This window comes from Mobula birostris, chromosome 4, assembly GCF_030028105.1.
Source record: "Mobula birostris isolate sMobBir1 chromosome 4, sMobBir1.hap1, whole genome shotgun sequence".
NCBI lineage: Eukaryota > Metazoa > Chordata > Chondrichthyes > Myliobatiformes > Myliobatidae > Mobula > Mobula birostris.
Window position 1 is genome coordinate 85,152,841 of NC_092373.1, and position 27,050 is coordinate 85,179,890.

A 27,050-nucleotide genomic window follows, 5' to 3' on the forward strand; every position below is an offset into this window, starting at 1 on the left:
AAAAACACTTTATTGCACTTCTTTTGGTTGATCACATTCATTGTGACCAGCCCATGTCTACTTCCACCATCCCCCCCCCCCAGGTGCTTGAACCCCCTCCTATCCAAGGAAAATAGCTACCCAACCCTGTACACATAAATAAGGTTCAATTTCTTTGGAATCATTTTAGTAAATCTTTTCTGCACTCTTGATAAAGCCTTCACAACATTATACAATTAAATTTATGGAGCGATTGACAATAAAGTAGTTATTTCAGCTCAATGCCCATGCCAACCATAGTGTGTCCATTTGTACACGAATCATACCCTGATCTTTCTTTATTCTTCCCAGAGCCTACAAAACTTCGCTACACGTTGGGAACAATTTACTGTGGTCAGTTACTGAACAAATCAGAATGCTTTTGGAACATGGGAGTGAACCAGAGCAGAAAGAGGAAACCTATTGGATTGTGAGAAAAATGTATAAAATCCACACAAATAGCATCAGGTTCAGAACTGATGCTGGGTTCCTGGTGCTGTGAGACAGCAACTCTACCACCAGAACCAGGCGCAATAAACTAATAATGGATTTTATAATCAGAACCAGGTTTAAGATAGGCAGCATATGCCATGAAATTTGTTAACTTTACAGCAGCAGTATAATGCAATACCTGATAAATAGAGGAAAAAAAACTGAGTTACAGTAAAAATGTATTTTAAATAGTTAATTTAAAATAAGTAGTGCAAAAACAGAATTAAATAAAATAAAAAAGTGAGGTAGTGTTGATGGGTTCTATTACCATTTAGAAATCGGATGGCAGAGGGGAAGAAGCTGTTTCTGAAGTGTCTGCCTTCAGGTTTCAGCACCTCTTTCCTGACAGTAACAATGAGAAGAGGGCATGTCCCGGGTGGTGCGGGTCCTTAATAATGGAAGCCGCCTTCCTGATGCACCGCTCCTTAAAGATATCTTGTATATTATGGAGGTTAGTCCCCATGATGGAGCTGACTAACTTTACAACTTTCTGCAACTTACTTTGATCCTATGCAGTTGCCCCCAACCCCCATAACGGATGGTGATGCAGCCATTTAGGATGCTCCCCACAGTACATCTGTAGAAGTTTGAGTGTTTTAGGTGACAAACTAAATCTCAAGCTCCAATTGAAATATAACCACTGTCTTGCCTTCCTTATAGCTGCATCAATAGGTTATATCCTGGTTAGGTCCTCAGAGACATCCAGGAACTTGAAGTTGATCACTCTCTCCACTTCTGATCCCTCTATGAGGACTGGTTGTGTTCACTCGTTCTATCCTTTCTGAAGTCTGCAATCGGCTCTTTGATCTTACTAGCAATGAGTGCAAGGTTGTTGCTACGACATCGCTCAACAAGCTCCTATACACCCCCTCATTATCACTTGAGATTCTGCCAACAATGGTTGTTATCATCAGCAAATTTATAGATGACATTTGAGCTCTGCCTAGCCATACAAACATGGGTGTAGAGAGAGTAGAGCAGTGGGCTAAGCACACATCTCTGAGGTGCGCCAGTGTTGAATGTCAGTGAGGTGGAGATGTTATTTCCAACCTGCTAGATTGTGATCTTACAGTTAGGAAGCCGAGGATCCAGTTGCAGAGGGAGGTACAGAGCCCCAGGTTCTGTCGCATAACTTCCCTGCTTTTATATTCATGGCCCTGACTAATGAAGGCCAGCATCCCATTTGCCTTTTTAACTATGTTCTCCACTTGTACTGTCACCTTTCAATATCTTTGGACTTGTATACCAGCGTCCCTTTGTCCCTCAATACTCTCAAGGATCTTACTATGGTCTTAGGTCTATGTCCTAGCCTCATTGGTATTCCTGCCAGTCACAGGGAGAACTACAAAATCAAACAGACACAACCGAAGTTCAGGACTGAACCCAAGTTCCTTGTGGCAGTGAAACAACAGCTTTACTACATGCATGTATGTACCACTCTTTCATCTGAAATCATTCTGAAAGCAGCTAAAGCATCTTTGCCCCAATGCCTCTAATTATTCAATTGTTTGACAGGCTATTTCCAATTTACAAGAAAGATCTGTACTCATGCCCTGTGGAACACCACTAGCCACTGGTAGCCAACCAGACAAGGTTCCTTTTATTCCCACTCGCTGCCTCCTACCAATCAGCCAATGCTCTAACCATGTTAGTAACTTTCCTGTAATACCATGGACTCTTAGCTTGGTAAGCAGCCTCATGTGTGGCACCTTGTCAAAGGCTTTCTGAAAGTCCAAATATACAACATCCACTGCATCCACTTTATCTATCCTACTTGCAATCTCCTCAAAGAATTCCAAGAGATTCGTCAGACAAGGTTTTCCCTTAAGGGAACCATGCTGACTTTGACCTATCTTCTCCTGAGTCGCCATGTACTTCATAACCTCATCCTTAACAATTGACTCTAACATCTTCCCAACCACTGAGGTCAGGCTAACTGGTCTATAATTTCCTTTCTGTTACCTTCTTCTTCTCTAAAAGAGTGGAGTGACATTTGCAGTTTTCCAGTTCTCTGGCACCATGCCAGAGTCCAATAAGTTTTGAAAGACCAATTACTAATGCCTCCACAATCTCTACTGCTGCCTCTTTCAGAACCCTGGGGTGCAGTTCATCTGGTCTGAGTGACTTATGCACCCTTGGATCTTCCAGCTTTTTGAGCGCCATTTCCCTTGTAATAGTAACTGCACCCACTTCTCTTCCCTCACACTCTTCAACATCTGGCACTCTGTCAGTGTGTTCCACAGTGAAGACTGATGCAAAATACTCATTTAGTTCATTTGCCATCTTCTTGGACCAAGTTATTATTTCTCCAGCCTCATTTTCTAGCAGTCCTATACACACTTTCATCTCTCTTATTTCTGACATACTTGCAAAAGCTTTTACTATCCACTTTGATATTGTTTGCTAGCTTGTTTTTCCCTCCTAATGATTCTCTTACTTGCTCTCTGTAGGGTTTTAAAAGCTTCCCAATCCTCTGTCTTCCCACTAAATTTTGCTTTGTTGCATGCCCCCTCTCTTGCTTTTACATTAGCTTTGACTTCCCTTGTCAGCTACAGTTGCACTATTTTGCCATTTGAGTACAGGTTTCCCCCACCATCCAAAGGTACAGCGCTCCTATGAAATGGTCCGTAAGCCGGAATGTCGTTAAGCGAAGAAGCAATTACCATTTATTTATATGGGAAAAATTTGTGAGCGTTCGCAGACCCAAAAATGACCTACCAAATCATGCCAAATAACACATAAAACCTAAAATAGCAGTAACACATAGTAAAAGCAGAAATGATATGATAAATACACAGCCTATATAAAGTGGAAATACTTCTCTACAACCATTGCCTGCATTGTTCGCCATAGTGAAAATCTCACGCAAGCACTTTCGGCAGAAACACGGTGCAAGCGCTCTCGGCAAAAACATTCTCTCCAGTAACCTTCAAGCTATGAAGCTGCCAAATCATACCAAATAACACATAAAAATACACAGCCTATATAAAGTAGAAATAATGTATGTACAGTGTAGTATCACTTACAGGAATTGGGAAGACAGCGAGCACACTGATGATGGTGTGTTAGGCTGAGTCATTGGAGGTTGGGGTGGTGCAGTGGTCCCCACCCTCCCAGCCGCTGACCAATACCGATCCGCGAAGCACGCAGCGGTCCAGCAGTAGCAGGGACGCACCCAGCACATCTTTAAGAAAAAAGCTGAAATAAACAAGTTAATTAATTAGGTGCCGCCCGGCACGCAAGTGTCGGCCCAGATCCGAGGCGACGCAATCGGCAATCGCCTCTGATCTGGGCCGACATTTACGTGTCGGGCGGCACCTAATTAATTAGCTTGTTTATTTCGGCTTTTTTTCTTAAAGATGTGCTGGGTGCGTCCCGGCTACCGCTGCATTCTCCGCGAATCGGTATCTGTCCACGGTCCAGGGGTTGGGGTGGTGGGACACTGGGGTGTCATCTCATCGTCGATCAGGGCAGGCAGGTCATTTCCTTCTATGTCTGCCTGCCTCGATATCGAAGTTCAAGGCTGATGTGGAAGGCTTGAAAAACAACAGTTTATGCTTAACTGCTAGCCTCGTGCATTTTTCTATCATACAGTTCTCTGTAAGCACTCAAACCATCTTGCAAATATGCCCTAAACCGACGTACCCTTTCAAAATTAAAGTCGTACTTTTCTGCAATAATGGCACTGAAAATCTCACGCATTTGCTTCACGTTCAGTTCCTGGACGACTTCACTTTCGGTCTGTTCGCTACTGCATTTGGTTTCAATGTTATCCTTTCCTCTTCCAATTGCATCAGCTCTTCATCTATCAGTTCTTGGTCATGGGATGCCAAAACCTCTTCAACGTCACCTTCGTCAACTTCCTCAAGCCAAACTCACTTTGTCCTTACTTCGTTCACCACGATCAAAATGCTTAATTATGTCTAGTTTTATGCTAAGTGTAACACCCTTACGAGCTCTTTTTTGGCTTTTCCGATACCTTAGAACTCATCTTGCAAACGGCTGCTCACAGGCACGTGTTTAAGCCATGCCGGCTAGAATGCAGTTCCGAATCCGGGGGAGAGCGGCTGCTTTTTCTCGCGCGCTGCTTTTTTTCGTAACAGTGAAAACACCTTCTGTTAGCGAAAACAGGTAACCAATGTAGGTCTTTCGTAACAGTGAGGTTTCGTAATGTGAACGTTCGAAAAGCGGGGGACACCTGTATTTCACTGTTATTGGAATACATCTATCCTGCACATTCCTCATTTTTCCTAGAAACTCACACCATTGCTGCTCCGCTGTCATCCCTGCCAGCATCTCCTTCCAAGTACTTATAACCCAGGTATAGTGATTTTTTTTTTTTTTTAGCCCATCTCTCATTATTCCAGGAGTCAGAGACATTCAGACAAGGTATTAATGATTTGGAAATACATTTTGCAAGAAAAAGTTTGTGGACTCTTTGCAATTACTTGTTTTTCTGCATTAGTTACTCATAAAATGTGTCTGATCTTCATCTAAATCATATTAATATATAAACTCAATCTGCCTAAACTAATAACATACTAACAATTGTACTACTCGACAATACCGAGTACACCATTTAAACAATCACAGTCTAGGTTCAAAAAAGATGTGAACCCCTGGGGTAATGCCTTCAACAAAAGCTATTGGAGTCAGGTGTTCCAATCAATAAAGTGAGATTGGAGGTGTGGGTTGTCGTGGTGTCCTGCCCTATAAAAAAGACACACAAAGTCAGGTTACTGACAGAACTGCTCTTCTCAAGAAAGATCTGCTGATGTACACCATACCCTAATCAAAACAACCTTCAGAGGGCCTTAGGAGAAAATCTGTAGATATGCATGAAGCTGAAAAAGGCTACAGAAGTATTTTTAAAGATCTGAGTGTTCATCAGTCCACAATAAGAGAAATTGTCTATAAATGGAGGAAACTCAGTACTGTTGCTATTCTCCCTAGGAGCGGGCGTCTTGCAAAGATCAGAACGTACAATGCTGAAGGTGATAAAGAACCAAAGGGTAACAGCAAAAGACTTGCAGAAATCTCTAGAACTTACTAAAATCTCTGTTAATGTGTTCACTATAAGAAAAACACTGAAAAAGAATGGTGTGCACAGAGGAAACCACTGCTCTCCCAAAACAAAACATTGTTGCCATGTTTCAAGTTTGCAAAAGAGCACCTGGATGTTCCATAATGTTTCTGGGACAACATTCTGTGGACAGATGAGAGAAAAGTTGAACATTTTGGCAGAAATGCACACTGTTATGTTTGGAGGAAAAAGGGCATTGCCCACCAACACCAAAATCTCATCCCAACTGTGAAGCATGGTGGAAGGAGCATCAAGGTTTGGGACGACTTTGCTGCCTTGGAGCCTAGACGGCTTGCAATCGTTGAGGGAACAATTAATTCAAAATTGTATCGAGATTTTACAGAAGAATGTTGGGGTAGAGGTCCATTACCTGAAACTTAATAGAAGTTGGATAATAAACTTAATAGAAGTTGATTTCAAGACAAGAAAATCAACAACAGAATAGTTTAAAAAGAAGAAAATTTGTATTTTGGAACGGCCAAGTCAGAGTCCAGACCTCAACCCAATGTGGCATGACCTCAAGAGAGCTGTTCATTCAAGGTTTACAAGATATATTGATGAACTGAAACAGCTTTGTATGGAGGAATGGTCTAATATTCCTCCTTGTCATTGTGCAAGTTTGATCAGCAGCTACAGGAAACATTTGGAGGTTATTGCTGCTAAAGGAGGTTCTACTAGTTATCAAATACAAGGGGTCACACAGTTTTTCCAGCTTGGACTGTGAATAATTAAGGTGTTCAATAAAGGCATGAAAAATACCATTGTTGTGTGTTATAAGTTTAGGCAGATTGTGTTTGTCTATTAATGTGACTTAGATGAAGATCCGACCACATTTTATGTGTAATTATTGCAGAAAACCAGGTAATTGCAAAGGCTTCACATACTTTTTCTTGGAACTGCCTATTGCTGAAAGTGCTTGTGCTTGCACATCTATGCTTTTTATCTTCTCTCTTACACTGACACTTACTAGAAACTTAACTTTTCCTTGTTCTGGAGCTATTTAGCTCCCCCAATCTGTCTTTGCATCTGCTTGCTACTTTTCATTTCTTCCCTCCACGTCCAACATTCTGCAAACTACTTGGAACCTCTGCCATATCATCAGCAAGCCTTCCCATAAGGATGTTGACCTCAGTTATGCAGGGGTGCATTCTATCTGGCATGTACTCCCTAGTCCCCCAGAAAGCCTCAAGAATCTAGAGCCTTCTCTCCTGCACCATGTCTCCAGCCACAGCTCTTAAATTCACTGGGTCATAGCATACAGCTATTCCAAATTAATCTTCATACAGTCATCCTTTAAAGTGCTGCTATTTAATTATTTTCCTAACTCTTAAATATCAGCCTGCATGATCTCTTTCCCTTCACTGATAAGTCACTGGAATTGACATAAACTACAGCTACTCAGCCTTATGGTTGGACTGCAATAACATCAACAATTGCTTGAACTCCAAAAACTAGCATCTTACTTTTCTTGTTGATAATACCCCCTGCACCCATAATTGTTCTGTACACAGGGAACGTCTTGGAGCTCTCATTCAGCGCAGGATATACACTGCATAGGTACAAGGTGCCCATTCATGTATTTATTAGATTAACTCAACTAGCAAAAAGTGAACACTTAAAGTGCATTTATTCTAAGATTATTTACAACTTTATTTATTGATTTATTTTTAATGCTAGGCTCTTTGTTTAAGGTAAATGCTTGTTTAAGCTCATTTCTGAAGATACCAGGGTTGAAGGGTTTCTAGAAAGCAGCATGTTAAAGGAGAATCATGAAGAAAGAGAGGCAAAGATCTTTCAAGCAGGACATTCTTGACTTTAGAATACACTGACTTATACTTTCTGTTGACTAATGAGATACGCAATCCTGCGAGATGCTCAACTTCAAAGTCCCCAGTGAAATCTTCTGCTAAGAACCAGCTCCGCAGCTGATTGGCAAAGTCCAGCTCTGTACAGGGCTCTGAGTGCAGTGAAATCTTCTGCTAAGAACCAGCTCCGCAGCTGATTGGCAAAGTCCAGCCCTGTACAGGGCTCTGAGTGCAGTGAAATCTTCTGCTAAGAACCAGCTCCCCGGCTGATTGGCAAAGTCCAGCCCTGTACAGGGCTCTGAGTGCAGCGAGATCTTCTGCTAAGAACCAGCTGCCCGGCTGATTGGCAAAGTCCAGCCCTGTACAGGGCTCTGAGTGCAGTGGATCTTCTGCTAAGAACCAGCTCCCCGGCTGATTGGCAAAGTCCAGCCCTGAGTGCAGTGGATCTTCTGCTAAGAACCAGCCCCCCGGCTGATTGGCAAAGTCCAGCCCTGTACAGGGCTCTGAGTGCAGTGGATCTTCTGCTAAGAACCAGCTCCCCGGCTGATTGGCAAAGTCCAGCCCTGTACAGGGCTCTGAGTGCAGTGGATCTTCTGCTAAGAACCAGCTCCCCGGCTGATTGGCAAAGTCCAGCTCTGAGTGCAGTGGATCTTCTGCTAAGAACCAGCTCCCCAGCTGATTGGCAAAGTCCAGCTCTGAGTGCAGTGGATCTTCTGCTAAGAACCAGCTCCCCGGCTGATTGGCAAAGTCCAGCTCTGAGTGCAGTGGATCTTCTGCTAAGAACCAGCTCCCCGGCTGATTGGCAAAGTCCAGCTCTGTACAGGGCTCTGAGTGCAGTGGATCTTCTGCTAAGAACCAGCTCCCCGGCTGATTGGCAAAGTCCAGCCCTGTACAGGGCTCTGAGTGCAGTGGATCTTCTGCTAAGAACCAGCTCCCCGGCTGATTGGCAAAGTCCAGCTCTGAGTGCAGTGGATCTTCTGCTAAGAACCAGCTCCCCGGCTGATTGGCAAAGTCCAGCCCTGTACAGGGCTCTGAGTGTAGTGAGATCTTCTGCTAAGAACCAGCTCCCTGGCTGATTGGCAAAGTCCAGCCCTGTACAGGGCTCTGAGTGCAGTGGATCTTCTGCTAAGAACCAGCTCCCCGGCTGATTGGCAAAGTCCAGCCCTGTACAGGGCTCTGAGTGTAGTGAGATCTTCTGCTAAGAACCAGCTCCCCGGCTGATTGGCAAAGTCCAGCCCTGTACAGGGCTCTGAGTGCAGTGGATCTTCTGCTAAGAACCAGCTCCCCGGCTGATTGGCAAAGTCCAGCTCTGTACAGGGCTCTGAGTGCAGTGGATCTTCTGCTAAGAACCAGCTCCGCGGCTGATTGGCAAAGTCCAGCCCTGTACAGGGCTCTGAGTGCAGTGGATCTTCTGCTAAGAACCAGCTGCCCGGCTGATTGGCAAAGTCCAGCCCTGTACAGGGCTCTGAGTGCAGTGGATCTTCTGCTAAGAACCAGCTCCCCGGCTGATTGGCAAAGTCCAGCCCTGTACAGGGCTCTGAGTGCAGTGGATCTTCTGCTAAGAACCAGCTCCGCAGCTGATTGGCAAAGTCCAGCCCTGTACAGGGCTCTGAGTGCAGTGGATCTTCTGCTAAGAACCAGCTCCCCGGCTGATTGGCAAAGTCCAGCCCTGTACAGGGCTCTGAGTGCAGTGGATCTTCTGCTAAGAACCAGCTCCCCGGCTGATTGGCAAAGTCCAGCTCTGAGTGCAGTGGATCTTCTGCTAAGAACCAGCTCCCCGGCTGATTGGCAAAGTCCAGCTCTGTACAGGGCTCTGAGTGCAGTGGATCTTCTGCTAAGAACCAGCTCCCCGGCTGATTGGCAAAGTCCAGCCCTGTACAGGGCTCTGAGTGCAGTGGATCTTCTGCTAAGAACCAGCTCCCCGGCTGATTGGCAAAGTCCAGCTCTGAGTGCAGTGGATCTTCTGCTAAGAACCAGCTCCCCGGCTGATTGGCAAAGTCCAGCCCTGTACAGGGCTCTGAGTGTAGTGAGATCTTCTGCTAAGAACCAGCTCCGCGGCTGATTGGCAAAGTCCAGCCCTGTACAGGGCTCTGAGTGCAGTGGATCTTCTGCTAAGAACCAGCTGCCCGGCTGATTGGCAAAGTCCAGCCCTGTACAGGGCTCTGAGTGCAGTGGATCTTCTGCTAAGAACCAGCTCCCCGGCTGATTGGCAAAGTCCAGCCCTGAGTGCAGTGGATCTTCTGCTAAGAACCAGCCCCCCGGCTGATTGGCAAAGTCCAGCCCTGTACAGGGCTCTGAGTGCAGTGGATCTTCTGCTAAGAACCAGCTCCCCGGCTGATTGGCAAAGTCCAGCCCTGTACAGGGCTCTGAGTGCAGTGGATCTTCTGCTAAGAACCAGCTCCCCGGCTGATTGGCAAAGTCCAGCTCTGAGTGCAGTGGATCTTCTGCTAAGAACCAGCTCCCCAGCTGATTGGCAAAGTCCAGCTCTGAGTGCAGTGGATCTTCTGCTAAGAACCAGCTCCCCGGCTGATTGGCAAAGTCCAGCTCTGAGTGCAGTGGATCTTCTGCTAAGAACCAGCTCCCCGGCTGATTGGCAAAGTCCAGCTCTGTACAGGGCTCTGAGTGCAGTGGATCTTCTGCTAAGAACCAGCTCCCCGGCTGATTGGCAAAGTCCAGCCCTGTACAGGGCTCTGAGTGCAGTGGATCTTCTGCTAAGAACCAGCTCCCCGGCTGATTGGCAAAGTCCAGCTCTGAGTGCAGTGGATCTTCTGCTAAGAACCAGCTCCCCGGCTGATTGGCAAAGTCCAGCCCTGTACAGGGCTCTGAGTGTAGTGAGATCTTCTGCTAAGAACCAGCTCCCTGGCTGATTGGCAAAGTCCAGCCCTGTACAGGGCTCTGAGTGCAGTGGATCTTCTGCTAAGAACCAGCTCCCCGGCTGATTGGCAAAGTCCAGCCCTGTACAGGGCTCTGAGTGTAGTGAGATCTTCTGCTAAGAACCAGCTCCCCGGCTGATTGGCAAAGTCCAGCCCTGTACAGGGCTCTGAGTGCAGTGGATCTTCTGCTAAGAACCAGCTCCCCGGCTGATTGGCAAAGTCCAGCTCTGTACAGGGCTCTGAGTGCAGTGGATCTTCTGCTAAGAACCAGCTCCGCGGCTGATTGGCAAAGTCCAGCCCTGTACAGGGCTCTGAGTGCAGTGGATCTTCTGCTAAGAACCAGCTGCCCGGCTGATTGGCAAAGTCCAGCCCTGTACAGGGCTCTGAGTGCAGTGGATCTTCTGCTAAGAACCAGCTCCCCGGCTGATTGGCAAAGTCCAGCCCTGTACAGGGCTCTGAGTGCAGTGGATCTTCTGCTAAGAACCAGCTCCCCGGCTGATTGGCAAAGTCCAGCTCTGAGTGCAGTGGATCTTCTGCTAAGAACCAGCTCCCCGGCTGATTGGCAAAGTCCAGCTCTGTACAGGGCTCTGAGTGCAGTGGATCTTCTGCTAAGAACCAGCTCCCCGGCTGATTGGCAAAGTCCAGCCCTGTACAGGGCTCTGAGTGCAGTGGATCTTCTGCTAAGAACCAGCTCCCCGGCTGATTGGCAAAGTCCAGCTCTGAGTGCAGTGGATCTTCTGCTAAGAACCAGCTCCCCGGCTGATTGGCAAAGTCCAGCCCTGTACAGGGCTCTGAGTGTAGTGAGATCTTCTGCTAAGAACCAGCTCCGCGGCTGATTGGCAAAGTCCAGCCCTGTACAGGGCTCTGAGTGCAGTGGATCTTCTGCTAAGAACCAGCTGCCCGGCTGATTGGCAAAGTCCAGCCCTGTACAGGGCTCTGAGTGCAGTGGATCTTCTGCTAAGAACCAGCTCCCCGGCTGATTGGCAAAGTCCAGCCCTGTACAGGGCTCTGAGTGCAGTGGATCTTCTGCTAAGAACCAGCTCCGCAGCTGATTGGCAAAGTCCAGCCCTGTACAGGGCTCTGAGTGTAGTGAGATCTTCTGCTAAGAACCAGCTCCCCGGCTGATTGGCAAAGTCCAGCCCTGTACAGGGCTCTGAGTGCAGTGGATCTTCTGCTAAGAACCAGCTCCCCGGCTGATTGGCAAAGTCCAGCCCTGTACAGGGCTCTGAGTGCAGTGGATCTTCTGCTAAGAACCAGCTCCCCGGCTGATTGGCAAAGTCCAGCTCTGTACAGGGCTCTGAGTGCAGTGGATCTTCTGCTAAGAACCAGCTCCCCGGCTGATTGGCAAAGTCCAGCCCTGTACAGGGCTCTGAGTGCAGTGGATCTTCTGCTAAGAACCAGCTCCCCGGCTGATTGGCAAAGTCCAGCCCTGTACAGGGCTCTGAGTGTAGTGAGATCTTCTGCTAAGAACCAGCTCCCTGGCTGATTGGCAAAGTCCAGCCCTGTACAGGGCTCTGAGTGCAGTGGATCTTCTGCTAAGAACCAGCTCCCCGGCTGATTGGCAAAGTCCAGCTCTGAGTGCAGTGGATCTTCTGCTAAGAACCAGCTCCCCGGCTGATTGGCAAAGTCCAGCCCTGTACAGGGCTCTGAGTGTAGTGAGATCTTCTGCTAAGAACCAGCTCCCCGGCTGATTGGCAAAGTCCAGCCCTGTACAGGGCTCTGAGTGCAGTGGATCTTCTGCTAAGAACCAGCTCCCCGGCTGATTGGCAAAGTCCAGCTCTGTACAGGGCTCTGAGTGCAGTGGATCTTCTGCTAAGAACCAGCTCCGCGGCTGATTGGCAAAGTCCAGCCCTGTACAGGGCTCTGAGTGTAGTGAGATCTTCTGCTAAGAACCAGCTCCCCGGCTGATTGGCAAAGTCCAGCCCTGTACAGGGCTCTGAGTGCAGTGGATCTTCTGCTAAGAACCAGCTCCCCGGCTGATTGGCAAAGTCCAGCCCTGTACAGGGCTCTGAGTGTAGTGAGATCTTCTGCTAAGAACCAGCTCCCTGGCTGATTGGCAAAGTCCAGCCCTGTACAGGGCTCTGAGTGCAGTGGATCTTCTGCTAAGAACCAGCTCCCCGGCTGATTGGCAAAGTCCAGCTCTGAGTGCAGTGGATCTTCTGCTAAGAACCAGCTCCCCGGCTGATTGGCAAAGTCCAGCCCTGTACAGGGCTCTGAGTGTAGTGAGATCTTCTGCTAAGAACCAGCTCCCCGGCTGATTGGCAAAGTCCAGCCCTGTACAGGGCTCTGAGTGCAGTGGATCTTCTGCTAAGAACCAGCTCCCCGGCTGATTGGCAAAGTCCAGCTCTGTACAGGGCTCTGAGTGCAGTGGATCTTCTGCTAAGAACCAGCTCCGCGGCTGATTGGCAAAGTCCAGCCCTGTACAGGGCTCTGAGTGCAGTGGATCTTCTGCTAAGAACCAGCTGCCCGGCTGATTGGCAAAGTCCAGCCCTGTACAGGGCTCTGAGTGCAGTGGATCTTCTGCTAAGAACCAGCTCCCCGGCTGATTGGCAAAGTCCAGCCCTGTACAGGGCTCTGAGTGCAGTGGATCTTCTGCTAAGAACCAGCTCCGCAGCTGATTGGCAAAGTCCAGCCCTGTACAGGGCTCTGAGTGTAGTGAGATCTTCTGCTAAGAACCAGCTCCCCGGCTGATTGGCAAAGTCCAGCCCTGTACAGGGCTCTGAGTGCAGTGGATCTTCTGCTAAGAACCAGCTCCCCGGCTGATTGGCAAAGTCCAGCCCTGTACAGGGCTCTGAGTGCAGTGGATCTTCTGCTAAGAACCAGCTCCGCAGCTGATTGGCAAAGTCCAGCCCTGTACAGGGCTCTGAGTGCAGTGGATTTTCTGCTAAGAACCAGCTCCCCGGCTGATTGGCAAAGTCCAGCCCTGTACAGGGCTCTGAGTGTAGTGAGATCTTCTGCTAAGAACCAGCTCCTCGGCTGATTGGCAAAGTCCAGCCCTGTACAGGGGTCTGAGTGTAGTGAGATCTTCTGCTGAGAACCAGCTCCGCGGCTGATTGGCAAAGTCCAGCCCTGTGCAGGGCTCTGAGTGCAGTGGATCTTCTGCTAAGAACCAGCTCCCTGGCTGATTGGCAAAGTCCAGCTCTGTACAGGGCTCTGAGTGCAGTGGATCTTCTGCTAAGAACCAGCTCCCCGGCTGATTGGCAAAGTCCAGCTCTGAGTGCAGTGGATCTTCTGCTAAGAACCAGCTCCCCGGCTGATTGGCAAAGTCCAGCTCTGTACAGGGCTCTGAGTGCAGTGGATCTTCTGCTAAGAACCAGCCCCCCGGCTGATTGGCAAAGTCCAGCCCTGTACAGGGCTCTGAGTGCAGTGGATCTTCTGCTAAGAACCAGCTCCCCGGCTGATTGGCAAAGTCCAGCTCTGAGTGCAGTGGATCTTCTGCTAAGAACCAGCTCCCCGGCTGATTGGCAAAGTCCAGCCCTGTACAGGGCTCTGAGTGTAGTGAGATCTTCTGCTAAGAACCAGCTCCCTGGCTGATTGGCAAAGTCCAGCCCTGTACAGGGCTCTGAGTGCAGTGGATCTTCTGCTAAGAACCAGCTCCGCGGCTGATTGGCAAAGTCCAGCTCTGAGTGCAGTGACAGGTTTCACCACCAGAATTGCCTGACAGCAAATTAAGGCCACAGCCAGTACCAATGCTGTCACCACCATTCAAAAGCGATTAAATACTAAAATTTTAAATGATTACAGGAGCATATTCTGGCCACATTGCAACTCAGCACAATGACATTAATGTAGTGCAAAATCCCAAGGTACTTCACAGGAGTGTGAGGAAAACTTTAACAGGGCAAAATGAGGTAGTTTTTGGACAGATGACCAAAAGACCAAAAGTTTCCGGACAAAAAGACAACAGGGTTTAAGCATTAGAGAGTAGAAATTTACTCAAGAATTCCCATTTAGGCATAACTGCCAACAGTAGGGTGATTAAAATTAAAAGGGAAGAACAAAAAGACAGAAATGAAATATCTAAAAGCCTAAGGAGACTACAGAGAAAAAGGATACCTGGGGCTGGAAACACATAACAATTTTAAAATAGGGGTGTGGCTGGATTAGGCAGAAGTCAGTAAGCACAGGGCTGAGCAGGTTCTGCTGCAAGTGATAGAAGTTCAGACTAAATTAATAGTGTTGTTAAGAAGATGTATGTGTGTTAGCCTTCATTAGTCCAAGGATTGAGTTCAACAGCCACAAGGTAATGTTGCAGCTCTAGACTACACTTTGGAGCATTGTATTCAGTTCTGGTTGCCTCGTTATAGGAAGAACCATTAGAGAGCGTGCAGAGCAGATATACCAGGATGCAGCATGGATTACAGAACATGTCTTATGAAGAAAGGTTGACTGAGCTAGGTTTTTCTCCTTGGAGGATGAGAGATGACATGATGGAGGTGTAAAACATTATGAGGCACAAATAAAATGGGACAGCCAGAGGGATTTTGCCACAGTGGCAATGGCTAATACCAGAGGACATCCTTTTGAGGTGAGTGAAGAAAAGTTTAAGGGATGTGTCAGAGGTAGTTTTACTTTTAAAAACAGAGTGGTAAGTGCTTGAAATGTACTGTTAGGGGTTGTGGTAGAGGCTGATAGGTTAGAGGCATTTAAGGGACTCTTAGATAGGCACATTGATGAAAGGAAGATGGAGGGTTATGAACTGTGTAGGAGGCAAGAGTTAGATTGATCAAGTATTCAACAAGGGTGGTACAACTTCTTGGACCAAAGGGCCCATATTGTGCTGTACTATGTTCTGAATACAAAAAACACTGGAAACACTCAGATCAAACAGAAATTTTGACTGAATCATAAACTCAGTTTTTCTTGCTGCAGGCTATACCCGTCCTGCTGAACATACCAAAATTTTCCACTTATATTTCAGATATCCAGGTTCTGTAGCAACTTTTGATTTTCACATAAGTTTGGATGATGGGTGAAAATGGGAGATCAGCTGAAATTGTAATGGAAAAGTCAAATCAGAGGTAAATGGAAATCGAACAATGTATAGCATCTGCAGGAAGAAAACTGCTAACATCATTTCTTTTCACACGTATTTGGCCTGGTCTATTGAGCATTTCCAGCATTTCTGTTTTTATTTTAAGTCTGCTGATAATGCAGATTTGGGAGAATGGTTCCGCTATCATTGAACTGGAACAGGGTGCAGAGCAGACTCAATGGGCCGAATGGCCTAATTCTGCTCCTATGCCTTATGGCCTAACATGACAAGGAAGTAACTGGCTTTAATGATGGAGTGTGAATGGTAGCTCACTGGCACCACATTGAAGCACATTCTGAAGGACCTGATGCACTTAACTCTCAAGCAAGCAGGTATTGGGGGAAGGGGGTGGAACAGAGTCTGAGCCAGGCTGAAACACAGTGAGATGAGGCCCCCTCTACCCAGCATCTTGTTAGCAAATGAGCAGTCACTGGAGCACAAAACTGAGGACTAGTTGTTGTATTGAAAGGAAGTGAGAAATTATTGTCTTCTGCATTTTACCTAGACATGACTTACTCAAAGAGTACGCCAGATACTGTGCTCAGACCCAAAAGCTTCTCAATACACAGGATGGACCGAACTGCTGATTTGGAAAAGGCAGAAGATGGAGGTGTGTGGTTCATGACAAACTCTGTGATGCTCCAATGTGGCAGTTTTGTCACTTGTTCCCAACCTTGAACACCTAACAATTAAATGCTTACCGTTCTATTTATCAAGAGTTTTCCTGCAAAATCCTGGCTGCAGCTTACATATCACCATCTGTTGACTGTAAACAGGCACTTCAGATACTGCATGATGCCATCACCAAGGGCTCATTGGTGGAACTCAATGAATACACCATGGTTGTCATGGACTTCATAAAAACAGTTGCAGACGAGTGTGCCCCCACAAAATCATTCTGAGTCTTCTCCAACCAGAAACCCTGAATGAACCATGAGATCTGCAATCTGTTTATGGCCAGATCAGAAACATTCGTGTCTGGTGACCAAGAAAGTTTCTCCACCTGATTTTTTTTTATACAAGAACAATGGAATTTGCTTCATTACTTTCATCAGCAACACAAGATATTCCATGAGTAAACTCCCTTTTTGATCTCCGCTCAGCCTAACAACCTGTTCCCTGCTCATGTGCCTGAAGAACATTTTAGAATTCTTTTTTATATTTGCCACCAGTCATTCCTCAGGTCTTGCTTTGCTACTGATTCCTTTAATTTCCTCTCTGAAATTTCTATAATCAGCCTAAATTTTATTTGTGTGAACAGCCAGGCATCTATCCTTTTTTTGGGTCTACTAATGTGTTCTATCCTTTGCTTATCCATTGATATCTGTCTTTACTTTCATTAGTGCTTCCTAATGTGTCTTTGAATACAGCACAGACCAAGGCTTTTCAGCCCACTGGGTCCACCGTTTTAAATTAGTTTATCCATTTTTTAAGTTTTTACATGCCTCTGAGTATCAGAGATTTTTTTAAAGGTTAGAATAAATGACATTTCTCAGAGCTAGCAGAGTACTGGGCCCACCTCTGGGTGTTTTAGAAGCCAGGCCTCTATTCACTCGTGGTCCAGACGTCACTACTGGGTTCTGGGCTACAGACAGCCTGCCCCTGGACAATGTGGGCTGGAAGAGAACATGGGAACATGAATCCCCAGAAAGAGTTGAAAAGTTTGATGGAATTCATGGGCAGGGTCATGCAACATGGTATGTATGGGAGATAAATTCCCTTTTTCCAATGTTTGAATGAAGAAAAAAATGAAATGGAAGATCAAGAGAGGTAGGGCAGTGTTTCAATAGTGTCCATGTGGAAATATAGTTGTGGATGATTACCGTGGAATGGAATCCACTGCAAATCTATGCCACTTCTTCCATGATTTGAATAGGAATGTGGCATATGTTGAAAGATGATCACAAGAGACGAGGTTAAACAGAGACATTTTGCACTTTTTATATGGCACAAAATATTTAAAAGGCACATAAACCAATATTGTGTATTTACCATCTCTTACTCCTTGAACAGTAGAAGTATCTCTATGCCTACTCTTCACAACTCTCTCAGAATTTTAAGGTCATCCATCAGGCCACTTCAAGGCTTCTCCTTTCCATTGAGAAGAGCCTCACCCCGCTCAATCATCAATGACAGAAATTCAAAACAAAAGCCCAAATGATAAATCAATTTAAACAGAAATAGCCAATACAGATTTACTCTTAGCTACCGTCACCATGTTAAGCACAAATAATAACTCAAATTCATGAACAAGGACTTATTTTAAAAAAGCAAGTTAATGAATGAATGTCAATGCACATTAAGAAGATAATTGAATGGGATGGAAAAGAATAAATACATGACTGGAAAGTAATTGCTGATTCATCAATCACAGAGTGAGAGGAGTTCCTTTCCTATAGGATGCTGGTACAAATGGAAAGATCTACTATAATTGAGTTATAGTATCTAGTACAACATTTTATAGAAGACTAGATGAGGAATGTATGACTTAATTGGGAGTGTGCAAAATATAGGATGAGTGTTGGACTGCTTCAGTAAAAACTCACCAGACTCTAAGCAGATTAGCCCCAAACCCATTTCTGCATTGTAAACTTCCATGGTTCAGGTAATGCTTCTTTTCTGAAAGCCTGAAATCCTCCAAGAGTTTAAATGTAAATTGTTTCCACTCAGAACTTTCAAGAATATACTACACGAAATGGATCCCAAAAAAAACCTCACCGTATTTACAGTGATGTTGAAATAAGTTCAGAACACTACTCACACCACTAGATATCTTGTCTCCAAATACAAACAAAGCTCTGTTTTTGCACCAGACATGAGCTCTGCTTTTTTACAAGACTATAAGACATAGGAGCAGAATTAGACTATTCGGCCCATCTAGTCTGTTCCGTCAATCATGGCTAATTTATGATCCCTCTCAACCCCATTCTCCTGCCTCCTTCCTGTAGCCTTTGACGCACTTAGACCATGGACTCAGAAATATGGGCTTCACACTAAACTGGTAATATAAGCTTGTTGAGCAAGAGGCAGATCCCAAGAACCAACTTCCAACCTCTGTGGAACAAATATGGACAACAATTTAATTTAATATGACAAGTACCCACCTTTTAGAATTTACTTCTCACCTTACTATCCCTCCTGCTTTCTGAATTCTCATTCTTTCATCGTATTGGGTAGGATTATGTTCCTTCACCAGTGGCACGGCTGTCAGTTTCCTGCTTGTCTCACTGAATCGACACAGAATAGCCTGGAAAGTAACACAGGTAAAGGTTATCTCTGACTCCAGTAAATGGTTATCTTTATAATACTGTTCACTTCTCACAGCCCAAGACTGCACATTCACTGATAGTTCAGTTAATTCTATATGCTGCAACCTGAGCTTGATTCTAATGATCCATATACTTACATGGTGAGATCGTACAACCACTGACCCAGGCAACACACTGAGTTCATACATCTACTAAACTTATAATTCCCAAAACCAAAACTGTACATAGATTTGTACACAATGAGCATGTCAAGATGCATGCTGATGCATAAAAAGAGCTAGTTTCATTGAAACTGTAATTACCCCAATACAAATGAGGAAATTACTGATTTGCTTACACTTGATCATTAACATTTAGTACTTTACATCATTAATCCACAGATTAGGCATGATCCATAGAACCATGCCTTCCTTCTACGCTGGTGACAGCAGACGCCCAGGGCAATGAACACAATTATCAACGGGGGATGCATGACAGCAGAGCCTGAGTGGTGGCAGGACATCGATAATGGAAGCACGGGGTAGACAAGAAGCAGCTCTCCACACCACTGATGTTCACTGCTCTCAACTTAGCCAGCCTGCTGAAAATGCCAAATTTTTTAAGGTTTTTGAATATTTTCAAAGTTCAGAGATATTAAAGAAAATGAGGCCGAATGTGGGAAGCAGGACTGGCATGGAGGATGCAGTGATGGGCCAAGGGACCTGGTTCCATGCTATCTAACTCTATGACTGTGTGAACAATAAAATTCAATTAAAACTCCTTTAGTTGTTACTGTTCACTCTTCCCTCCATTGCACAACAGACAATATAAAAAGCAATTTATCTTTTACCCTATGAATACGTTGTAGATACCCATATACTGTATCTGAATACTAAACTCATCAGGCAGGAAGGCTCAGTTCGGAAGTGACTGGCACAGCTCAAGCAATTATGTTTGGGCTTTTGAGTTTGCAATAGGAGCCCTGAAATTTCCCAACATTTTGGGGAATGCCATTAAAAACAAGGGCTTTCAGGAAATGCTCCAGGATACCCAGTTCTCTTTAGTCACTGACATCTCTGGAACAGTCAGAAGAGCCCACTAGATGAGTCTCTAGCTAATCAAAAGACCATTGATTCAACATTAGTGAAAGTTTTCACAGGATAACTCAGTCCAAAACAGCTGAGTTCTCCCCTGATTTCTTTTGATCTTAATAGGAGGACACTTTTTTTTTTAAGAAAGGTGATCAGCCACCAAAATAAAAATCACAAGAGTGGCCTGCAGAGTAAGGCACGCAAATATATTTTAAAAATCCCATTGCAATTGAGACAACTAACAAAGAAGCTGCTGTCATACAGCATGTAAACGTAGATAAAGTTTATTAGCTTGGCTCAAACAGATGTCGATGGAGTGAATCCATTTCCTGCCAATTTGCCTCAAAGTATTTGATATCATGCGTGTTTGATATGTGCTAGATAATAGATAGTTCATGAAGCATTCAATAATGCATTTAAATTAGGAATTATTAAAACCCTTGAAATTAAATTTTGTGGTCTTTGCTATTAAATGATTGCTAAAATATAAATCAGGAAATCACAAGAAAATCTGCAGATGCTGGAAATCCAAACAACATACACAAAATGTAGGAGGAACTCAGCAGGCCAGGCAGCATCTATGGAAAAGAGTAAACAGTCAACGTTTTGGGCCGAGACCCTACATCAGGACTGGAAAGGACAAGGGGCCAGAACAAGAAGGTGGGGGGATGGAAGGAAGAAGTACAAGGTGGTAGGTGATGGGTGAAACCGAGAGCTGGGGAGGGGTGAAGAAAAGAGCTGGGAAGTTGACTGGTGAAAGATTTGGACAAGGCTGGAGAAGGGGGAATCTGATAGGAGAGGGTAGAAGACCATGGAAGAAAGGGAAGAAAGAAAGAAAGAAATGGACAGGTAAGGAGATAAGGTGAGAGAGGGAAATGGAAATTAGTTAATGGTGAAGAAAGAGGGAGCAGCAGGCAATTAACGGAAGTTCGAAAAACCAATGCTTATGCATCAGGTGGAGGCTACCCAGTCGGAATGGAAACAGGAAGTAGAATTAAAATGGGTGGTCACCAGGATATCCCACTTTTTCTTCCCAATATAAGTCAGGTCTCACCGGTAAACAGGAGGCTGCATCGGGAGGGAAGAATGGACAAGGGAGTCACCTAGGGAGTGATCCCTGCAGAAAGTGGAGAGTGGGGTTGGGAAGGAAAAGATGTGCTTGGTGATGGGATCCCGTTGAAGATGGCAGAAGTTACAGTAAATTATGTGCTGGACGCGGAGGCTAGTGCGGTGTGAGGTGAGGCCAAGAGGAACCCTATCGCTGATGGGGTGGGTGAGGACAGTGTTGATGGTGGAGGAAGGAGGACATCTCATTAGTTCTAGAATGAAATGCCTCTTCTTCAGAGCAGATGGGGAAAGGCTCAGTAGATCAGGCAACATCAACAGAGAAGGAAAGAGAAATCAGTGTCCTTTCATGAGGAAAAAAGTCCAGAATAAAACAAGTTTAAAGATACTGGCAAAACAAAACATGAGTAAAGAAGTTAAGTTCAGTCTAAAGAAGATGAAAATGAAAAATTAAAATGTTAAAGAGAAGTAAAGAAACTTCTGAATCTTGAATCTGGAAAGGTTGCAAATGTGTCTGATGTAGTGCTTCATGAGCTCACATTAAGTTCCTTTTGTTCAATGTAGCAAGCCAAGGATAGAAAGAGTGGGATTAAAAATTCACATTGGCAAATGCCAATAAACTCAAATTCACAATTGAGCACTGTATATAGTCCCATAAATTGGTCGTAAATCTGTGTTTGTCTTCCCAGTGTAAAAGAAGTCACACCATGATCAATAAATACAGAACACTGACTTGAAGCAAATCCAGCTCAATTGCTGTTTTAATTGTGAAGTATTTTTGACAGTCAGAACAATGAAGGCAAATTCACAGGAGCTGCTTTTTTAAAAAAAAATCTCCTCAGGGAAGCTTAGGAAAGAGTGTCTACATGTGATGATTGAGGGGTGAAGCCATATGTTGTGCAGCAAACTTTTCACTTAAAATGCCAGGGCTAGGTGGAAAGATGTCATGTGTAGGTACTGGGGTTTGCTAGGGTGGAAGAATGGAGACAAGGAGACATCATTACTGAATTAGTAAAACAGGGAAGGGACAAGAATGCAAATATATGAACTGGAGTAGGCATAATCAAGAACACCATTGCTGAGAGAAGAGGGGTCACCTCCTTTGATAAAAGATGAACGTTTACTGGAGACACTGCTATAGCAAGAGGTTTTGTAAAAACAGTTGCTCTGATGTGAAAAGGTAATCAAGATGTCTATGACAGTCAGTAGATATTCATCCCAATCGTACTCACAGAAAAGGTATAAAGAAGCCAGAGATGGGAAAGATTTAGAAATAGACTTTGTAGAAATGAAGGAAGGATGGAAATTAGCAGCAAAATTGGAATTTTCTATTTTGTTGGAACAGCAGGAAAAGGAGCCAGAGCTGTCATTAATGTATCTGAAAAAGAATAAATGAAGGTACTCAAGTGAGATCAGGTAAAGAAAAATATGCAGGTAAATGATAAACAAAATCCCACCCTTACATGAGGTCTTGTCATTACATTTGCCCTAAACGGGATTTATTCAGAACAGATTACAAAACTGAGAATTCAGAAGACAACATGGAACTATTAATATCACACTGGCCCCCAAACCCAATTCTGTACAGAACAGAAGGCACAGCACGAGACATGTTAAAATTATGCCTTATGCCTAGAATGATCTATTGAGTGTGGAAGCTGGTGGGGTGAAAGGCAATGGCCAGAAAAATTCTGTTCTTGCTCATTTCGGTGGGGGGGGGGGGGGCAAGAGAAGTATTGGAAATAAATGAAATGTTCCGATCAGTTGGATTGAAATGAGACAAATGGAATTTAATCCACAAAAATGTTTGGTAATGTTTTTGCAGAGAAGCAACACCTTAGAAGCTACAGATGATGCAAGGGAGTAAAGGGGTCTTGAAGGTTAGGTTAATAAAGTGGCTGAAGAGGCTTCCTTTATCAACCAAGGTACAAGCATAGTGGTTGCAATGGAATTGTTTACAACACCAGTAAAGGCAGAGCTTCAGCAGTTTTGGTGCCCACATAACAACAAATACATGCGTGCACTAGAAAGGGTGCTGCAAAGAGAACTAAAATTGATTCTATGAGGAAAGCTTGGATCATTGGATCAGCTAGGGTTATTTTCTTTGGAGTCTGTGTGAGACAATGGGCACTGATGAAATAAGGGCCAGTTAAAAGACAAAAAAACACATTTCATTGAGCAAATGGTTTAAAAAATTCTGATAAAACCAATATTTTCCATCACATACAAAGGGTATACCAGGATTAAGAGAGAACGACAATAAAGTGTTTTGAATCTTGAATCTTGAATATGTTCCACTTGGTTCCTTGGGAGCAACTCAAAGCAACATTCACGAAGCTCAACACTACCCAGGTTAGAACAGGCCACAGGCCTGGCATTCGAATTACTGTTTTAAATCATTCAGTCCCTCCTCCACTAAGAGAGGCTGCAGTGTGTTCAAAGTGTGTAATTACTCATCTAGGTACTTCTATGTCATCGCCCAAACCCATGATAAAGACAAAGATAGCAGAAATTTAAGACTACCAGAACTTGCTGATTTCTTTCACATTATACTGTTATCATTCCTTCATCATTGAGGGTCTAAGTCTTAGAACTCCCAACCAAAAGCTTTGTAGAAGTATCATAAACAAGAGAGTGGCTACTTCTCAAGGGTAATATTGCAACAGAGGGCATCTCGAGCAGTATAATATCCTCAATGCCATGCATTCTAATTGTGCTTAATAATCTCTGACATAGCATCTAATCCAAGATCTTCTTGGTCCACGCACACATCAACAGAATTATCCTTATCTATTCTGCCACCTAAAACCTCAAAAAAATTCAAAAATTATTTATCAAACACGACTTGCCTTTCATAAACCCATCCTGATTCCACCTCATCTGATTATACTTTGCAATTGCCCTGTTACTGTTTTATTGATAATAGACTCCAGCATAAGCCCAAAATCAAAAATAACAGATGCTAGAGATCTGAAATAGAAGCAGAAAACGTTGGAAACATTCAGCAGGTCAGACAGGGAATGGGGAAAGAGAAACTGAGTTAACATACAGGATGAGACCCTTCATCAGAATACCTGCATCATTAAACTACTGCAGTCAGTAGAAGTTCCCCTCAGCCCCACTTTCTGATTGACGTGAACTGGTCAAACAATCATGTAAAAGTGCATTTCACTTCAATCAAGGAAAAGATTTAGGGTTGTAGTGAGGTGGAAAACAATCATGTAATATTGAAGGACAAAGGAAGAGTTTAATAAGAGAAACATTAAAGGGACAAGTTGTTGGCAGACTTATTCCAACAGCTATGCATCAACATAATATAACCGATCACTGTTATTAGACAGAATTTCCTACCCTGCTGTCACCAAGGTTTGCAATGTACAAGTCTTTGTCCACCAGTAGAACACATGTGGCAGTGGATCCATCCTTCCAGGCAGGTTTTCTGCAGCAAAAAAGAAACAACATATGACTCATTAGTTCATTGACTAATGACATATGGACAGCTGAATACTAAAGAGTTTAATGTGAGTGGCCAAATAGTATCAAACATCACAGAAAAAGGCTTTTCAGCCATCTATGCCACCTGCTTATCTGCCTACAGTAATCCAATTTACCTGTGCTAAGTCCATAATTTACTCTCTCCTGGCATTTCAAATACTTGTCTAAATGCTCATTAAAATGGAAAAAAATACTACTCCACTACATCTGCAGACTGCACACTTCAAATTCCACACTGTGAATATAATCCCCCTCAGATGCCCTCGAAACCTACCTCTCACCTATACCTTACGTCTTCTTTTCTTTCACACCTCTACCATGAGGAGTAAAGAGTTTTACTATCTATCCCAATTATCCCTCTTGTAATTTTATATACCTCTAACAAGTAACTCCACAGTCTCCTCCACTCTAGTGAAAACAAACTGAGCCAATCCACTCTTCCCTGATCAACATTATGCCCCAATCTGGGCAACATCGCAGTGAACCCCACTTTGTACATTAAGGTGACAACACGGAAGCTTGCCCTCACTTGGTTGAAAGAGAAAGCACACAGTTTTCCCAGCAGGGATCACAAGATCTCCATCAGGAATGAAGAACTTCGTCTAATCTTTTTTAAGAAAGAACTGATTACCAGATAACCTAGTGCAGACAAGAAAATGGAACCAGAAAGGCTTTTATTTTAGACAAAAAAAAAATCAAACAGCTGGAGGAACTCAGCAAGTCAAACAGTGTCTGTGAGGAGAAAAGAATTGTCGCCATTTCTGGTCAAGATCCTACATCAGAAACCCCCTAGTTTCTTCACCAGTCCCCCCCACCCCAACTCTCTTTTCCAGATTCTAACACTTGCAGTCTCAGGTCTCAGGGTTATATAAATTGACAATACTATTCAGAGGTGACAAAAGATGTTCCAAATGAAAACTGGAACTAAGAAAAGAGTGGCTTATTCTCTACCGATAAATTTTGAGCAATGCAAATGAAAGGTGAAGAATAAACATGCATAGTCTTTTTTTTAAATAGTAAAGGAAGAGATATGATACACCTGGCTTCAACTGTGTTTAGACAAGGGGGGGGGCAGGGGAAGATGGGGAAGAAAGAAGATCATTAGCACCTCTGTTTACTACTCACTGGCTTGATGCTTGCTTCAGAAAGCCATCATCTGTCTGCTTGAAGGTCATGAGAAGGCACTTCTTGATGGCCTTTTCCATATTCGTCACTTCTCCTGCAGAGAATAATAAAGAAAATCCTGGTCCGTCGGCCCAAAATGTCTCACGTGAACTTTGGGGTTCCAATCCAGTGCAAGAATTTCAAGAAGTCACACACAGAGCTGGGGAAATGTGCAAGACTGTTTTTTACCCCTCTGGGTTCTAATCTGTTCAATAGAACTTCGCTTTGAAAACATGCAAGGTAGAAAGAGGTCAGGTGGACTGATGCCAATGTTAACCTTCTGGAGTGATATCTATGAAGTTTTGCAGAATACAACCCAAAATAACAAAAGAACCTTCACTTGGAGTATTATGAGCAGGTTTGGGCCCCTTATCTTAGAAAGCATGTGCTGAAACTGGAGAGGGTTCAAAGGAGGTTCATGAAAATGATTCCAGGATTGAACAGCTTGGCATATGAAGAGCGCCTCATGGCTCTGGGCCTGCATTCACAAGAATTCAGAAGAATGAGGGGTTATCTACTTGAAACCTATCAAATGGTAAAAAGTCTTGATAGAGTGGATGTGGAAAGGATGTTTCCTATGGTGGGAGGTCTAGGACCAAAGGACACATCCTCAGAATAGAGGGGTTTTCTTTTCGAATGCAGATGAGGAAGTATTTCTTTCACTAGAGAGTGGCAAATGTGCGGAATTCGTTGCCACAGGCAGTAGTGGAGGCCAAATCTTTACGAATACTTAAGGCAGAGGTGGACAGATTCTTCATTAGTGAGGGCATGAAAGGCTATGGGGAGAATGCAGATTGGGGCTGAGAGGAAGAATGGAGCAACAATGATGAAATGGCTGAGCAGACTCGATGGGTGAAATGGCCTAATTCACTTCTATATCTTATGGTCTAATTGCTTGTAATGACTCGAGTTATCTTCAAAAGATATCAGTTTCACCTTTGATTGAAGAACAGAGGAGTACAACTTCCAGAACTCATTCTGAGTTTAAAAAAAAGACCAGAGTTGTGCTACAGAGACTCTGTGAGTGAATACCCGAAATAATAACAGGTTATAATCGAATGCAGTCTTCCATTGTATACTATATGTAGTGGGAAAAAAAGTCTGTTACCATTGATTCCAATAGCAAAAAAAAATCCCTGTAGGAGCTGAATATCTTCAGGAATAATTCTCACTCCTCTATGACCAGAACCTCCAAAAATGAACCAGGGTTACTAGTTCAATAACTAGATAACAGTTCATTTAATGAACTTGGAAATTCAATGGATTTCAGCTTCTCATGGCCGTATAGTTACCTTTGGGAAAACTCCTGGTGAGATTAAGGTGAAGATTCTGCGCTGCATACTTGGATGCTCGTATGCCACCATGGCCATCGAAGACAGCAAAGTATGACAATCGAGATCTAAACCAGAGACCAAGAAGGAAAAACTGCAGATGAACTCATTAGAAAGGGCAAATGTGTTATTCACATCACCTGCAAGGATAGTCACTACACTTATGCATAGGTATTTCTTGTCAGAGAAAGTGTGGATCTCTGGAATTCTATGCCTTGGCGCATCATGGAGACTGGATCACAACTGGTGATTCAAGAAGTGGTAGATCAATTTTTGAAACTTCAAGAAATTGAGGCATGTGGAGCTAAAACAGAAGATAAATTGAGGCCGAGGACACATCCATCTTGGTC

The 27,050-nt window shown here is 44.2% G+C and overlaps 1 protein-coding gene across 6 annotated transcripts in view; it reads right to left on the reverse strand.

Moving 5' to 3' along the window:
- Positions 1 to 27,050, reverse strand: part of ilkap (integrin-linked kinase-associated serine/threonine phosphatase) — a 52,035-nt gene that overhangs the window by 15,647 nt on the left and 9,338 nt on the right. For 5 of the 6 annotated variants that reach the window (XM_072255708.1, XM_072255707.1, XM_072255705.1 and 2 more), the window contains exons 5-8: positions 26,662 to 26,768; positions 25,331 to 25,424; positions 24,062 to 24,149; positions 18,432 to 18,553 (exon numbers count right to left, since the gene is read on the reverse strand). In XM_072255708.1, the coding sequence (XP_072111809.1) occupies positions 18,432 to 18,553; positions 24,062 to 24,149; positions 25,331 to 25,424; positions 26,662 to 26,768 (411 nt within the window). The remainder of the gene's footprint in view (positions 1 to 18,431; positions 18,554 to 24,061; positions 24,150 to 25,330; positions 25,425 to 26,661; positions 26,769 to 27,050) is intronic. The other variant, XM_072255709.1, reaches the window with a different exon arrangement.